The 16,280-nt window shown below is 43.1% G+C and overlaps 1 protein-coding gene across 11 annotated transcripts in view; it reads left to right on the plus strand.

Moving 5' to 3' along the window:
• CCAR1 (cell division cycle and apoptosis regulator 1) overlaps positions 1–1,368 on the plus strand; it is a 74,677-nt gene extending 73,309 nt beyond the window's left edge. For all 11 annotated transcript variants that reach the window (XM_063637147.1, XM_055274511.2, XM_063637150.1 and 8 more), the window contains one exon: positions 1,027–1,368. In XM_063637147.1, coding sequence (XP_063493217.1) covers positions 1,027–1,086 — 60 coding nt within the window. In that variant the 3' untranslated portion in view covers positions 1,087–1,368. The remainder of the gene's footprint in view (positions 1–1,026) is intronic.
• The last annotated feature ends 14,912 nt before the right edge of the window (positions 1,369–16,280 follow it).

A 16,280-nucleotide genomic window follows, 5' to 3' on the forward strand; every position in this document is an offset into this window, starting at 1 on the left:
ATTCACTTCACTTCTCTGTGTTTTTTTGTTTTTTGTTTTGTTTTTTTGAGACAGGGTCTTGCACTTTTGCCCAGGCTGGATTGTTAGTGGTGCTATCTTGGCTCACTGCAGCCTCCGCCTCCTAGGCTCACGTGATCCTCCCACCTCAGCCTCCTGATTAGCTGGGACTACAGGTGTGCTCCAGCACACCCAGCTAATTTTTATATATTTTTTAGAGATGGGGTTTCAGGCCGGGCGCGGTGGCTCATGCCTGTAATCCCAGCACTTTGGGAGGCCGAGGTGGGCGGATCATGAGGTCAGGAGATCGAGACCACAGTAAAACCCCGTCTCTACTAAAAATATAAAAAAACTGCGAGAGGCCGGGCGCGGTGGCTCACGCTTGTAATCCCAGCACTTTGGGAGGCTGAGGCGGGCGGATCACGAGGTCAGGAGATCGAGACCACGGTGAAACCCCGTCTCTACTAAAAATACAAAAAAAATTAGCTGGGCGTGGTGGCAGGCACCTGTAGTCCCAGCTACTCGGAGAGGCTGAGGCAGGAGAATGGCGTGAACCCGGGAGGCGGAGCTTGCAGTGAGCCAAGATCACGCCACTGCACTCCAGCCTGGGTGACAGAGCGAGACTCCGTCTCAAAAAAAATAAAAATAAAAAATAAAAATAAAAAAACTGCGAGATTCTGTCTCAAAAAAAAAAAAAAAAAAATAGAGACGGGGTTTCACCATCTTTCCCAGGCAGGTCTCTAACTCCTGGGCTAAGCAGCCCACCTATCTTGGCCTCTCAGAGTGCTGAGATTACAGGCATGAGCCACCACACCTCCCCCATTCCCTGCATTTTTAGACCCCATTTATTCTTGGGTAGAATTGAGGTAAATGCTTCGTCACCATTAATTTTAAGATACTAAAATTAATTTATTGTTCTTTATCACTAGAAAAAAGTATACCACACTGAATACCATTGTACTCTCAAATCAAAGTAACATTTAAGATAATCTAATAAAATGTATTTTTTCCTTCTCTATTGTCTTATAGGATAATGTAAAGAATGAAGACAAAGATCAAAAATCCAAGGAGAATGGTGCAAGTGTATGATAAAATCCATGTAGTGAGGAGGAATGGTGTTAAATAATGTAATATATAAAAATCATGATATAAGAATGTTTGAAGGTGTTGCATGTTTGATTTTAGTAGTATGTCTTTTAGTTCAAATGATGTATAAAGTTTTATGAATGTGAGTTTCTGCTTTTGAAAATTGCTTGTAATTCCTAGCCTTCAAATTATTAAACACTCCTTGAGTGAAATAATTTTGCATTGCAAAGTGTTTTAGGATGAACTTTGTTATAGTTTTAACTCCAATAAAGTTCATCAGTTTAATTGACTGTAGTATTTAATTACCAAATTTCTTTTACTAAAATGCCTAGAAATTTTTAATGTTATTTATAGGATTATTAGGTTTTAAAATTTTTAGTGCATCTGTTAAAATATCAGTCAAAATCATAAAATAGCATGATGCTTAATTTTTGCAAGTTTTTTGAAACTTTTTTTTTGTTTACTCATCACCGAAAAACCTCTCTTGATCGGTCTCTAAAAGCATTCATTAAAAATTCAGTTTAGGCTGGGCACAGTGGCTCACGCCTGTAATCCCAACACTTTGGGAGGCCAAGGCGGGTGGATCACCTGAGGTTAGGAGTTCGAGACCAGCCTGGCCGACATGGTGAAACCCCGTCTCTACTAAAAATGTAAAAATTAGCTGGGCATGGTGGTGGGTGCCTGTAATTCCAGCTACTTGGGAGGCTGAGGCAGGAGAATCGCTTGAACCCAGGAGGCGGAGGTTGTAGTCACCCAAGATCATGCAACTACATTCCAGCCTGGGTGACGAGTGAAACTCCGTCTCAAAAAAAAAAAAAAATTCAGTTTATCCAAAAGACAGTATATGAGAAAGAAAGAAGCAATAGAGAACTAGTATTGTTCTTGTATGCGTTAGACTTTACATAATATTAGTTGTCCTGATGTCAATGTTACTGCTTTCAATTAATTTTTCTACTTTCCCAGAATAGCATCTATATTGCTTTTAATTTTGAGGGTTTAAAAAAAAAATGCAGTGCATGTCAAATGTACAGTTTAGTACCAAGCCAGTAGATGTCAGTATGATGCCTTAAGTTAAGTCTTCTTTAATTAAAGATATTTTTTTAAATTAACCTGTGTACTTCCTTCAGAATTTTAGTGGATACATGAGGTGACTTAACTGTAGAATAAAAACGGTAGGAAGTATGAGTGGTTCTCAACAGAGGGTGAATTTATCCCTTAGAGGACATTTGGCAGTGTCTAATGAGGTTTTTTTGGTGTCACAATTAGGTGGGTGCTGCTGGCATCTAGTTGGTAGAGGCCAAAGATATCACTAAAGATCCTTTGTTGCGGAGGATAGCCCTCCACAACAAAGAATTATCCAGCCAAAAATGTCAATAGTGTCCAGTTTCAGAAACCCTGCTCTAAAGGAATGTAAAGTTAAATGACATTTTGTCTTCCAAGTTTTACTAGAGAAAACTTAATGGAATCCATTACTGGAATGTTTCACTGTCATATAAATATATGGTGTATTAGAGTTTTGTTTTATTTTGAAATGGAGTTTTGCTCTGTCACCCAGGCTGGAGTGCAGTGGCTTGATCTCGGCTCACTGCAACCTCTGCCTCCCGGGTTCAAGCGATTCCCCTGCCTTAGCCTCCCAAGTAGCTGGGATTACAGACGTCTGCCACCATGTCCAGCTAATTTTGTATTTTTAGTAGGGATGAGGTTTCACTACGTTGGCCAGGCTGGTCTCGAACTCCTGACCTCAGGTGATCCACCCACCTTGGTCTCCCAAAGTGCTGGGATTACAGTCATGAGCCACTGCACCTGGCCTAGAGTTTATTTTGTTTTATTTTGTTAGAATAATGGCTAGGTGTTCCAAATAGATGAATATGAAAATGTAAAGTGCCATTTATATGTGACTTAGGCTAAATGGAATTCACATGGCTATTACTAAAAAATGGATTACAATACCTCAAATTCTTTTAGACCAATTTTTGTCTTAAGTTACTGTTTGTGGTCATATGGCTTGTTGACCTTCTCCAAAACCAGATTAGAGATTGATCTATAATTATTATATAATTATGATATAAATATTTCCTTCATCTTTAAGGTGAGATGAAACAGTTGTTGAAAATGGTTTTTTTCCTTCTTTCTTTTTTTTTTGAGATAGAGTGTCTGTTCCCCAGCCTGGAGTGCAGTGGTGCCATCTAGGCTCACTGCAACCTTTACCTCCCGAGTTCAAACAGTTCTGGTGCCTCAGCGTCCTGAGTAGCTGGGATTACAGGCATGCACCACCACACCCGGCTAAGTTTTTTGTATTTTTAGTAGAGATGGGGTTTTGCCATGTTGGCCAGGCTGGTCTTGAACTCCTAGCCTCAAGTGGTCTACCCACCATGGCCTCCCAAAATGTTGGGATTACAGGCGTGAGCTACCGTGCCTGGCCCACAAAGTGTTTTTTGTTTTTTTGTTTTTTGTTTTTTTTTTGAGACGGAGTCTCGCTCTGTCGCCCAGGCTGGAGTGCAGTGGCGCAATCTCGGCTCACTGCAAGCTCCGCCTCCCGGGTTCACACCATTCTCCTGCCTCAGCCTCTCCGAGTAGCTAGGACTACAGGCTCCCGCCACCACGCCCCGCTAATTTTTTTGTATTTTTAGTAGAAATGGGGTTTCACCGTGGTCTCGATCTCCTGACCTCATGATCCGCCCGCCTCGGCCTCCCAAAGTGCTAGGATTACAAGCGTGAGCCACCGCGCCTGGCCTTCCACAAAGTGTTTTTTTTTCCAAGGGACAATCTTGAAGATAAACTTTTAACTAAAAGACAGTGATGATAGTGAAAGACAGTAATGATAGAGTTCCTTGAAAAGAGTATATTGTTAATAAGAAACATTATATAAAGTATATTTGTGAGACTTTTTCCTCCAGATACATTTAAATCAGAATAAAATTGGGATAACAGAGAAAAAGACTGAACCTTTCAATCACATTGTTACTTAGGCGTAAATTTCTTATAAAATAATATCTTTGGAAGTACAAATTGAGATGACTAAGGAAAAAAGCAAGTTGTGCACAGAAAAATTGATTTTGGCCAGGCACAGTGGCTCACGCTTGTAATCTCAGCACTTTGGGAGGCCAAGGCAGGCGGATCATTTGAGGTCAGGAGTTCAAGACCAGTCTGGCCAGCATGGTGAAACCCCGTCTCTACTAAAAATACTAAAAAAATTAGCCAGGTGTGGTGGTACATTCCTGTAGTCTCAGCTACCTGGGAGTCTGAGGCAGGAGAATGGCTTGATCCAGGGAGGCAGAGGTTGCAGTGATCCAAGATCGAGACATTGCACTCCAGCCTAGGCGACAGAGCAAGAAAACTTACTTTTTTTTTTTTTTTAAGGTACCTAAATAGGTATTGTTGGCAATTCCAGAGGAAAATAATTGTATGTTCATTCAGTGGTTGGCTGGGTCAGGCCACATGAGTTTCTCTGATCTGGGTGATAAATGACCCTTGAGAGCCTTAGCTATAGATCTAAATACTGGCTAGAATTGTCAAAAAATATTACAATGGTTACTGTATGTTTTGTCAGGGATTTACGTGATACTGAAGGGCTTTCAGAGCACTCTGATGTTAACATACATAGAGTAGAACAGACACTCCTTCCCTGCTTCTTTTGATGAAGCCTCTTGCTAGCACAGCATGCCCTTTATTTTTAATCAGTCATTTGCAGTCCACAAGTTAACAGTGACGTGGCTTTGAATTTTTTTGTGGGTCTGAGATAATCTGAGGTTGTTTTCATTGTCAGAAATTAAGTAAGTTTGCTTCTAGTGATGTGACATCCTATAGATTATGAATCAAAGCAGGCATCATCACATACCAGCAGCATGTAGGGATTTTAGGCAAAGGATTGAAATGTACACAGTAGGCTAGGCGTGGTGGCTCACTCCTGTAATCCGAACACTTTGGGAGGCCAAGGCAGGCGGATCACTTGAGGCCAGGAGTTCGAGACCAGCTTGGCCAATGTGATGAAACCCCGTCTCTACTAATAACACAAAAATTAGCCGGGCATGGTGGTGCGCGCCTGTAGTCCCAGCTACTCAGAAGGCTGAGGCAGGAGAATCGCTTGAACTTGGGAGGTGGAGGTTCCAGTGAGCCAAGATTATGCCACTGCACTCCAGCCTGGGCGACAGAGAGAGACTCCGTCTCAAGAAAAAAAAAAAAATGTACACAGTAATTAGAAGCACCATAAAAGGCCTTTCTAAAGGACTTGTAAGATGCAGCACATTTCCTTGTTTGACTGCAATGCAGCTGCTGTGCTATGGGTTATGGAAGGAAATTTTGCCCACTTTAATTCTTCCCACTAATTTTTTTTTTTTTTTTGAGGCGGAGTTTTGCTATTGTCACCCAGGCTGGAGTACAGTAGTGCAATCTCGGCTCACTGCAGTCTCCACCTCCCAGGTTCAAGTGATTCTCCTGCCTCAGCCTCCTGAGTAGCTGGGATTACAGGCGCTCACCACCACGCCCAGCTAATTTGGTATTTTTAGTAGAGATGGGGTTTCATCATGTTGGCCAGGCTGCTCTCGAGCTCCTGAACTGAGGTGATCCACTCACCTCTGCCTCCTGAAGTGCAGGAATTACAGGTGTGAGCTACTGCGCCTGACCTCTTCCCACTAATTTTATGTTCAGATTATTTTGGAATTAAAAATATTGTGTAAGAACACAAATTATTTTTGTTAAATGAGGCTTAGTGAAATGGTGAGAATTTTTCAGTATTCAATATTAATATATTTTACTGCCTTATTTAATATTTTTGTTTTTTATAAAAGAAAAAAGCTCCAAATTAATGAGTGATTTACTCTTGTTTTATTTAATTATTTTTTTTTTTTGAGGGGGGAAACAGTATCTGGCTATGGTACCCAGGCTGGAGTGCAGTGGCACAATCTCAGTTCACTGCAACTGCCACCTCCCGGGCTCAAGTGATCCTCCCACCTCAGCCTCTTGAGTAGCTGGGATTACAGGCGCATGCCACCATGCCTAGCTAATTGTTTTTGTATTTTAGTAGAGACTGGGCTTCACCATGTTGCCCAGGCTGGTCTCAAACTCTCTGAGCTCAGGTGATTCACCCACCTCGGCCTCCCCAGCTGCTGGAATTACAGGCATGAGCCACCGCACCTGGCCCATGCCTAATTTTTCTATTTTTGGTAGAGACGGGGTTTCCCCATATTGCCCAGGCTAGTCTGGAACTCCTGAGCTCAAGCAGTCTGCCTGCCTCAGCCTCCCAAAGTGCACAGATTATAGGCGTGAGCCATTGCACCCAGCCCCTATTTTATCTTTTATTCATAGGATGAGTGGGCCAGGCACAGTGGCTGAGGCACTACTCTGGATGCTGAGGCAGGAGGATCACTGGATCTCAGGAGGTGGAGGCTGCAGTGAGCTGTCAGGGTCTCGCTCTGTTGCCCGAGCTAGAGTGCAGTGGCACAATCATGACTCATGGCAGGCTTGACCTAGATCTAGTGATCCTTCCACCTCTGCCTCCCAACATGTAGTCAATAACTTACTGTCTAAACTGGGAACCTTTTGAGAGAAAAGAAAGGTGCCAAGAATAACTATGTCATAACACCAGATATAACCAGGAGGCAAACTGGAACATAGAGTTACTGCCTGTCATCATTCATCTTGTGGATAATATTGACCTGCGTTTGGTGTTCACTAGTTAAAAAACGAGCCTCAGGCTTACACATGAATGAAAATTAAGTTTAGAGTCCCAGAGTACTTTTGACATAAATTGTACACTTGGTTTTTCTTGTGTGTATAGAGGGATGGGGTACTACTTAAGTACTGAGTCACCTCCTTATTAATGGTGGTCTGAATGTGATCATTATGCCTAATCTAATGCAGGTTCTCAAACGAGTATGTATCTGAATCACCAGGTCTGGGTTAGGGCCTAAGAATTTGCATTCCTAACAAGTTCCCACGTGCTGCTGCTGCTATTGCTGGTCTAAGCAAACCCACTTGAAGAACCTCCTAACTAAGGTGTTCTAATTAGGGAAAACTTAGAGCAGTTTTCCCTAGTTAATACGTGATTATTTTAAATAGAGAAGAGTAAGTTGCCTTGGAGACACTAACTGAACCATTAGGGCTTTTTCTTCAGGGATAGATAATCCGGCATTGGGCTGGGCATGGTTGCTTACACCTATAATCCTGGCACTTTGGGAGGCCAAGGAGCAGAATGCTTGAGTCCAGGAGTTCAAGCCCAGCCTGGGCAGCATGGTGAAACTCTGTCTTTACAAAAAATGCAAAAGCTATCCAGGCGTGGTGGCAAGTGCCTGTAGTCCCAGCTACTCAGGAAGCTGAGCTGGCAAGATCGCTTGAGCCTGGGCAGGTGAGGCTGTGGTGAGCCATGATCATGCCACCATACTCCAGCCTGAGCAACAAAGACCCTGTTTCAAAAAAAAAAGAAGGCCGGGCGCGGTGGCTCACGCTTGTAATCCCAGCACTTTGGGAGGCCGAGGCGGGTGGATCACGAGGTCAGGAGATCGAGACCATCCTGGCTAACATGGTGAAATCCCATCTCTACTAAAAATACAAAAAATTAGCCGGGCGTGGTGGCGGGCGCCTGTAGTCCCAGCTATTCAGGAGGCTGAGGCAGGAGAATGGCGCAAACCCTGGAGGCAGAGCTTGCAGTGAGCTGAGATAGCGCCACTGCACTCCAGCCTGGGCGACAGAGCAAGACTCCGTCTCAAAAAAAAAAAAAAAACTACATTGGATAAACCATAATTGACACTGAAATACTTATTAAATGAATGAATACAAGTCTATACCTGCAGGATAGTCACTTAAATTTTTTATTCCTTTTTTTTTTTTTGAGATGGAGTTTCACTCCTGTTGCCCAAGGTAGAGTGCAGTGGCACGATCTTGGCTCACTGCAACCTCTGCCTCCTGGGTTCAAGCAATTCTCCTTCCTCAGCCTCCCAAGTAGCTGGGATTACAGGCACCTGCCACCATGCCCAGCTAATTTTTGTATATTTAGTAGAGATGGGGTTTCACCATGTTAGCCAGGCTGTCCTCGAACTCCAGACCTCAAGTGATCCTCCTTGGCCTCCCAAAGTGCTAGAATTACAGGCAAGATCTGGTCATTTTATTTTTTTTAATTATTTTTTTTGTTTGTTTTTTATTTTATTTTATTATTATACTTTAAGTTTTAGGGTACATGTACACAATGTGCAGGTTTGTTACATATGTATACATGTGCCATGTTGGTGTGCTGCACAAGATCTGATCATTTTAAAAAAAGATTTTAGCCCCGGTGCAGTGGCTCAAGCCTGTAATCCCAGCACTCTTGGTAGAGACGGGATTTCTCCCTGTTGCCCAGGCTGGTCTTGAACTCCTGAGCTCAAGTGATTAAGCCGCCTGCACCTCCCAAAGTGCTGGAATTACAGGCATGAGCCACTGCGCCCAGCCAAATTTGTCATTTAATTTTACATTCTTTAGGAATATGCAGGATGGGAAATATTTCTTTTTTGGAAGGGGGGATGAGAAATATTTATTAAAGTTGGTATGATCTTTTGAATCTGGATATCAGCTGAATGTTGTGGCACAACCAGACATTTCCATATGCTTTAGTTTCTCAGGCAAAAATTATGTCAAAGCTGCTTCTAGTCTCATTTTCATAAATAGCTTTATTATGTGCCAAAGAAGGGAGCCCTATTTTCCCACAAGTCCTTCTGGGATGGTAACTTATCAGAATGATCTATAGCCTTCCCTTGAGGCATATTGGAGTTATAAGGGATAGGAATGAAGGAATTGTAGAGTGTGTTGGTAAATAGTGGGACTGATGATAAAGGGAATTATCTTAACTGTGCTGCCCTCCTCCCCAGGGGTGACTAACAGTCCAGAGACCTGCATACAGTCTAATTTTACTATCCAAAGGTCTAATCTGGTAGGTGCTGAGGAGATGGTATTCCATCCAGTATCAGTATTAATACAAATCACACAGATTATCATCTTAGTTCCAGAAAAGTTTATCCACTTGAATTACACCTCAGCCAGTGGCAGAGCCATGAAGACACAGTCCAGCCCCCTAAAGTAGAGAGGATTTTGCACTATTGAGGCTCTAACCACAGAGGAAGCAGGATTCAAGCCTGGGCCCCAAATTCAGCAGACAACTTGGCAAAAGGCCAGGAACTAGCCGGGCGCCGTGGTTCATGCCTGTAATCCCAGCACTGTGGGAGGCCGAGATGGGTGGATCACAAGGTCAGGAGTTCAAGATCAGCTTGGCCAAACAAGTGAAACCCCGTCTCCACTAAAAATACAAAAATTAGCCTGGCATGGTGATGGGCACTGTAATCCCAGCTACTTGGGAGAGATAGAGAATTGGTTGAACCCAGGAGGCGGAGGTTGCAGTGAGCCGAGATCGCACCACTGCACTCCTGCCTGGCAACAGAGTGAGACTCCATCTCACAAAAAAAAAAAAAAAAAAACAAAAACAAAAGCCAAGAACCAAAGTAGAGGCTCATCCATACAGATTTTGAGTGAAGACTAGAGCTTGGTGATGGTGGCATTTTGGATCACACTATATTTACTACAATGAAACTAATTGTAAATCCATTGGTGTGGTAAACATTGTTAGGCACAGTTTTGGATTAGCTCAGAAAGAGCTTTTATTAATAAAAAAATCTAAGTATTTTAATATATTCAATTAATGTTCGCTAGTGTGAGCCAACTTAATTTCAACTTGAGTGAAATCAAATTGAGAGTAAATCTGGATTTGGAATAAAATAAGAATCTTACTATTCTAGAGATAAACCTGCTCCACAATTAATTTATTGTTTTCAGACTTGGTCACGTTTAGCTCTTGGTTGCCTAGGGCCTCCACTAGTCTGCAGATAAAGATCAACTCAGGAAACTGAGGCCCAGAGGTAAAACTTACGATCCATGAGCTTCTTGCTTTCCTGGGCATTCGACATTGATCCAGCAGTCTCTTGCTTATAAGTGAACTCAAGACCAGTAAACAAAACTAATACTTCTAAAGAGTTCGTGGCCGGGCAACAGTGGCTCACGCCTGTAATCCCAACACTTCAGGAGGCTGAGGTGGGAGGATCACTTGAGGTTAGGTGTTTGAAACCAGTCTGGTCAACATGGTGAAACCTCGTCCCTACTAAAAATACAAAAATAAGCCAGGCATGCTGGTGTGCACCTGTAGTCCCAGTTATTCAGGAGGCTGAGGCAGGAGAATCACTTGAACCAGGGAGGTGGAAGTTTCAGTGAGCCGAGATTGTGCCACTGCAACTCCAGCCTGGTTGACAGAGCGGCACCATGTCTCAAAAAAAAAAATAAAGAGGCCAGGCATGGTGGCTCACGCCTGTAATCCCAGCACTTTGGGAGGCCAAAGTGGGTGTATCACGAAGTCAGGAGTTCGAAACCAGCCTGGCCAATATGGTGAAACCTTGTCTCTACTAAAAGTACAAAAATTAGCTGGGCATGGTGGCACACACCTGTAGTCCCAGCTATTCGGGAGGCTGAGGAAGAAGAATCGCTGGAACCTGGGAGGTAGAGGTTGCAGTGAGCCATGATCATGCCACTCCACTCTAGCCTGGGCAAGATCGCAAGACCCAATCTCTAAAAAAAGTAAATTTGTGTAATATAACAAAACTAAATAAGAGGAATTTGCGTGCTCTGATTCACGATCATTTCTAAATTTTCAGATTGAAGAAAAACTAAAAACAAAATTATACTTGAGATTAGTTTGCTACAACAGATTACCCTTTGCAAGGGTCATATAAGAGTTTGGAAAATTGATATAGCAGTTAGTAATCTAAGCTTCATGAAAATTGGTCATCTCATGTTATTTTCCCCATTCTAAAGATGAGAAAATGCACTAAAGTAAAAAAGTTCACCTTCGTGGCCTCCAGATAAATGGTAAGGGGCTTAATATTTCTCATCATCTGGTTCACTAAAACCTCAGATCCACTTCCTAATTGAACCTGCCCTCCCAGTCTTTTTATTAAAGTGTGTTTCCAAATGCAGCTCATTGGTTATCTCTAGCCTTTTTGTTTGCCTTCAGGCAGAGAAAGAGCAGAATCTACTGTTAACACGTGAAGAATTAATATTTCATGGCCATTCATTTTCTTTCTTAAATAGATAGACATATTGTAAGCCAGTCCTGGCCACACAAAGACCACTTGCTGTTTCTGGCTATAACATAAATATTTAATTAAAGGAAACACTACTTTGAGCCATTCTTTTATAAGGCATAAACTATACTAGCTTTGGGCTACACTTTTGCAATTTCCCAAATCCATCTGTTACTTATCCCAGAGTTTTTGCCAGCTTGGAAAACTTAAGAGGAGTATTCACCTGGGTTTTAGAAATGTTTCCAGGAGGCTGGGTGTGGTGTTGCATGCCTGTAATCCCAGCACTTTGGGAGGCCAAGGCGGGTGGATCATGCAGTCAGGAGTTCGAGACCAGCCTGACCAACATGGTGAAACACCATCTCTACTAAAAATACAAAAATTAGCTGGGCGTGGTAAGCACCTGTACTCCCAGCTACTCAGGAGGCTGAGGCAGAAGAATCGCTTGAACCTGGGAGGTGGAGGTTGCAGTGAGCCAAGATCGTGCCATTGCACTCCCACCTGGGCAACAGAGCGAGACTCAAAAAAAAAAAAAAATGTTTCCAGGAGATGAATGTGCAATCTTTGAGCTGCTATTTCTAGAATAGAACCATCCAACCGTCACTATAAGAATCTGGATTTGCAGTTAGGCGTGGTGGCATGCACCTGTAGTCCCAGAACTTGGGAGGCTGAGGCAGGAAGATCACTTGAGTCTAGGAGTTCAAGGCTATAGCACACCATGACTGCACCTGCAAATAGCCACTGCATTCCAGCCTGGACAACATAATATGACCTAGTCTCTTAAAAAAAAAAAAATCAAAATTTGGAATAAAATGAGAAGTCTGATATTCCAAAGCTAAGCCTTCAGCTCCACAGTTAATTTGTTTCTGTTACAAGGTTTGGTCATGTTTAGTAGCTGGGACCTCTAATAGTCTGCAGATAAAGATCACCTTGGGAAACGGAAGCCCAGAGGTAATAATCTATGATTCACAAACGTCTTGCTTTCCCAGGCTTTCAGTGTTGCTTCAGCAGTACTCTTATTTTAAATTATTAAGGATTTGTTGTAAATAAATTATTATTTAAAGATTTTTCTTTAGGCTGGGTGCAGTGGCTCACGCTTGTAATCCCAGCACTTTGGGAGGCCGAGGCGGGTGGATCACGAGGTCAGGAGATCGAGACCATCCTGGCTAACATGGTGAAACCCCGTCTCTACTAAAAATACAAAAAATTAGCCGGGTGTGGTGGCACGCGCCTGTAGTCCCAGCTACTCAGGAGGCTGAAGCAGGAGAATCACTTGAACCCGGGAGGTGGAGGTTGCAGTGAGCCAAGATTGTGCCATTGCACTTCAGCCTGGGTGACAGAGCAAGACTCTGTCTCAAAAAAAAAAAAAAAAAGAGATTTTCCTTTAATAGCAAACCAGCTCTTGTTTCCTGGGAGCCAATGTTTATGTCCTTGGATAGCAAAGGTTTTAAAGTCTTTACTTGATTAGACTCAGTTGCCCAAGATTATGAAGTCACATATATACTTCTGTTTTGATTATAGAGAGAGATGACAGTTACTTTGTTAATATACCTATATCCAAAATGACAAGTGGAAAAAGCAAGAGGTTGAAGTGTCACAGCATAGGAATAAGAGGGGCTGGGTGCAGTGGCTCACACCTGTAATCCCAGCGCTTTGGGAGGCTGAGGCAGGCGGATTGCTGGAGCCCAGGAGTTCAAGAGTAGCCTGGGCAATGTGGCAAAAACCCATCTCTATAATATAAAGTAAGAATAAGAGGTTTCCCATGTGGGGCCTGGTGTGGTGGCTTATGCCTGTAATCCCAGCACTTTGGGAGGCTGAGGTGGGTGGATCACTTCGGGTCAGGAGTTTGAGACCAGCCTGGCCAATATGGTGAAACCCCATCTCTACTAAAAAAAAAAAAAAAAAAAAAAATAGCCAGGAGTGGTGGCACGTGTCTGTAATCCCAGCTACTCAGGAAGCTGAGGCAGGAGAATCGCTTGAACCCAGGAGGCGGAGGTTGCAGCGAGTCAACATTGTACTACTGGACTATGGCCTGGGCATCACAGTGATACTCCGTCTCAAAAAAAAAAAAAAAAAAAAAAAAGGCCAGTCACGGTGGCTCACGCCTGTAATCCCAGCACTTTGGGAGGCCGAGGTGGGTGGATCACAAGGTCAGGAGATGGAGACCATCCTGGCCAACATGGTGAAACCCCGTCTCTGCTAAAACTACAAAAATTAGCCTGGTGTGGTGGCGCGCGTCTGTAGTCCCAGCTACTCAGGAGGCTTGAGGCAGGAGAATCACTTGAATCAGGGAGGCAGAGATTGCGGTGAGCTGAGGTCGCGCCACTGCACTCCAGCTTGGTAACAGAGCAAGACTCCTCTGTTCCTATAAGAGATAGGAACCTAATAAAGGTATAGCATATGGGGTTTAGTCAATGTAGATTGATTGATTGACCTGGCTTGCTAAAAGAGATTTCATTCCAATAAAAAATTTAAGAAGAATCCAATTTCTCGCTTCATTCTATGCTTAAAATAATAAAGTTGATTCAGGCCAGCTATGATTTAATGGTGCTTATATTGATGGTAAAACTCTTCATTAAATGTCTTAAAATAGCAGAGTTGAAAGCCTAATAAGCTGCAGAGTCAGAGCCACTCCTGTCTTGTACTGTTCTTAGCCCTAATCTTGTCCAGTTTAAAATGTTTTCCATATGTAAAGAGACTTTTTAATATTAACTTTTTAATGTAAATTGCTTTGAGCCAATGTGTATTATCCCTACTTAATACATATAATTCCATAGATAAGCATATTCTTTCAGGTTAAGGCAAAGATTCTCATTTTGCTAACTACCTTCAAAACAATGCAGTCTCTCAAATGAAAATGGTTATATACCCAAATATTAATTGAGAGCATGACAGATGAAAGGTAGAACTAATAAGTTTGGGATAAGAAAAAATTATGATGACATAACTTTGGAATTTTCTGTCAATGAGATATAATTACAAGATGGATATAAAAAGTTTTGAACTGGCCGGGCGTGGTGGCTCACACCTGTAATCCCAGCACTTTGGAAGGCCGAGGCGAGTGGATCACGAGGTCAGGAGATCGAGACCATCTTGGCTAACACGGTGAAACTCCGTCTCTACTAAAAATACAAAAAATTCTCCGGGCGTGGTGGCGGGCGCCTGTAGTCCCAGCTACTCCAGAGGCTGAGGCAGGAGAATGACGTGAGCCCAGGAGGCGGAGCTTGCAGCGAGCGGAGATCCCAACACTGCACTCCAGCCTGGGTGACAGAGCGAGACTCCGTCTCAAAAAAAAAAAAAAAAAAAAGTTTTGAACTTATAAAACATGTTTCATAGTATAACGTACAATCTTTATTTTGTATTATTTTATCCCTCTCTTAAACCAACCCTCACCCTAAATTATGCTTCACTCAATCATCTTTGGATGTTATATGATATGGCTTTTCCTCATCTGCCCACTTCACGGGTGAGAATGCTGAGGCAATGATCCAGAACAGTGGTGACTTACCTCAGGTCACACATACACTTAGAAGAATGTTTCCTGGCTGAACCATGTAATACCAACTGAAGACCCTCCCCCACCTCATAAACAATCTAAAATTTTAGATTGCTTTTCTTAGTTATCATGATAGGTGCCAAATAAAGACAAAATATTTTTGATCCTTTTCATAATGAAGTGGAATTCAGAGAATTTTACTAAAAATTATTATTTGATAGGCTGTCCTATTTTTGGAAAAATAGTTTAGGATAGATCCAGTGTAAGAATGATGTAAGGCTGAGCACGGTGGCTCATACCTGTAATCCCAGCACTTTGGGAGGCCAAGGTGGGCAGATCACTTGAGGTCAGGAGTTCAAGACCAGCCTGGCCAACATGGCGAAACCCTGTCTCAACTAAAAATACTAAAAACAGCTGAGCATGGTGGTGCGTGCCCGTAATGCCAGCTACTTGGGAGGCTGAGACAGGAGAATCGTTTGAGCCTGGGAAGTGGAGGTTGCAGTGAGCCGAGATCATGCCATTGCTCTCCAGCCTGGGCGACAGAGTGAGACTCCATATTCAAAAAAAAAAAAAAAAAAAAGAATGATGTAGCTGGCTGGGTGTGGTGGCTCACACCTGTAATCCCAGCACTTTGGAAGGCCAAGGCGGTAGGATCACTTAAGTCCAGAAGGTTGAGGCTGCAGTGAGTCATGATTGCACCACTGCACTCCAGCCCAGGTGACACAGTGAGACTCCATCTTTAAAAAAAAGAAAGAAAAAAGATGGCTGGGCGTGGTGATTTACGCCTGTAATCCCAGCACCTTGGGAGGCCGAGGTGGGTGGATTATGAGGTCAGGAGTTCGACACCAGCCTGACCAACATGGTGGAACCCCATCTCTACTAAAATACAAAAATTAGCTGGGTGTGGTGGCGCACACCTGTAATCCCAGCTACTCAGGAAGCTGAGGCAGGAGAACTGCTTGAACTCGGGAGGCAGAGATTGCAGTGAGCTGAGATTGCGCCACGGCACTCCAGCCTGGGCAACAGAGCAAGACTCCGTCTCAAAAAAGAAAAAAAAAAGAAACTGATTTGTTGCCACTTCTGCAATAACTTCATCACTCCTTTCTTGTTCACACTGTATTCCTAGTGCCTTAACATGGTTACTATCAGAAACTTATTTCTGAGCATCTACACTGCTGTTTCACAACCAATTGAGGTGGTTTTTTTTGGCATTTTTTTGAGACAGAGTCTCGCTGTGTCACCTAGGCTGGAGTTCAGTGGTATGATTTCGGCTCACTACAACCACCACTTCCTGAGTTCAAGTGATTCTTGTGCCTGAGCTTCCTGAGTAGCTGCGACTACAGGTGGGTGCCACCATGCCCAGCTAATTTTTTGTATTTTTAGTAGAGACAGCATTTCACTATGTTGGTCAGGCTGGTCTTAAACTCCTGACCTCAAGTAATCCACCTGCCTTGGCCTCCCAAAGTGCTGGGATTACAGGCATGAGCCACTGCGCCCCACCTGAAATCTTGGTTTTGGTGGTTCTACCTGGCTTCTTTATAGCTTCCTGTTTTATCAGCAGGGACTTTGTGACCTGTATCTTGTGAAACCAGTCCTGTGGACCTCCTATC

Source organism: Symphalangus syndactylus, chromosome 4 (assembly GCF_028878055.3).
Source record: "Symphalangus syndactylus isolate Jambi chromosome 4, NHGRI_mSymSyn1-v2.1_pri, whole genome shotgun sequence".
Classification (NCBI taxonomy): Eukaryota; Metazoa; Chordata; class Mammalia; order Primates; family Hylobatidae; genus Symphalangus; species Symphalangus syndactylus.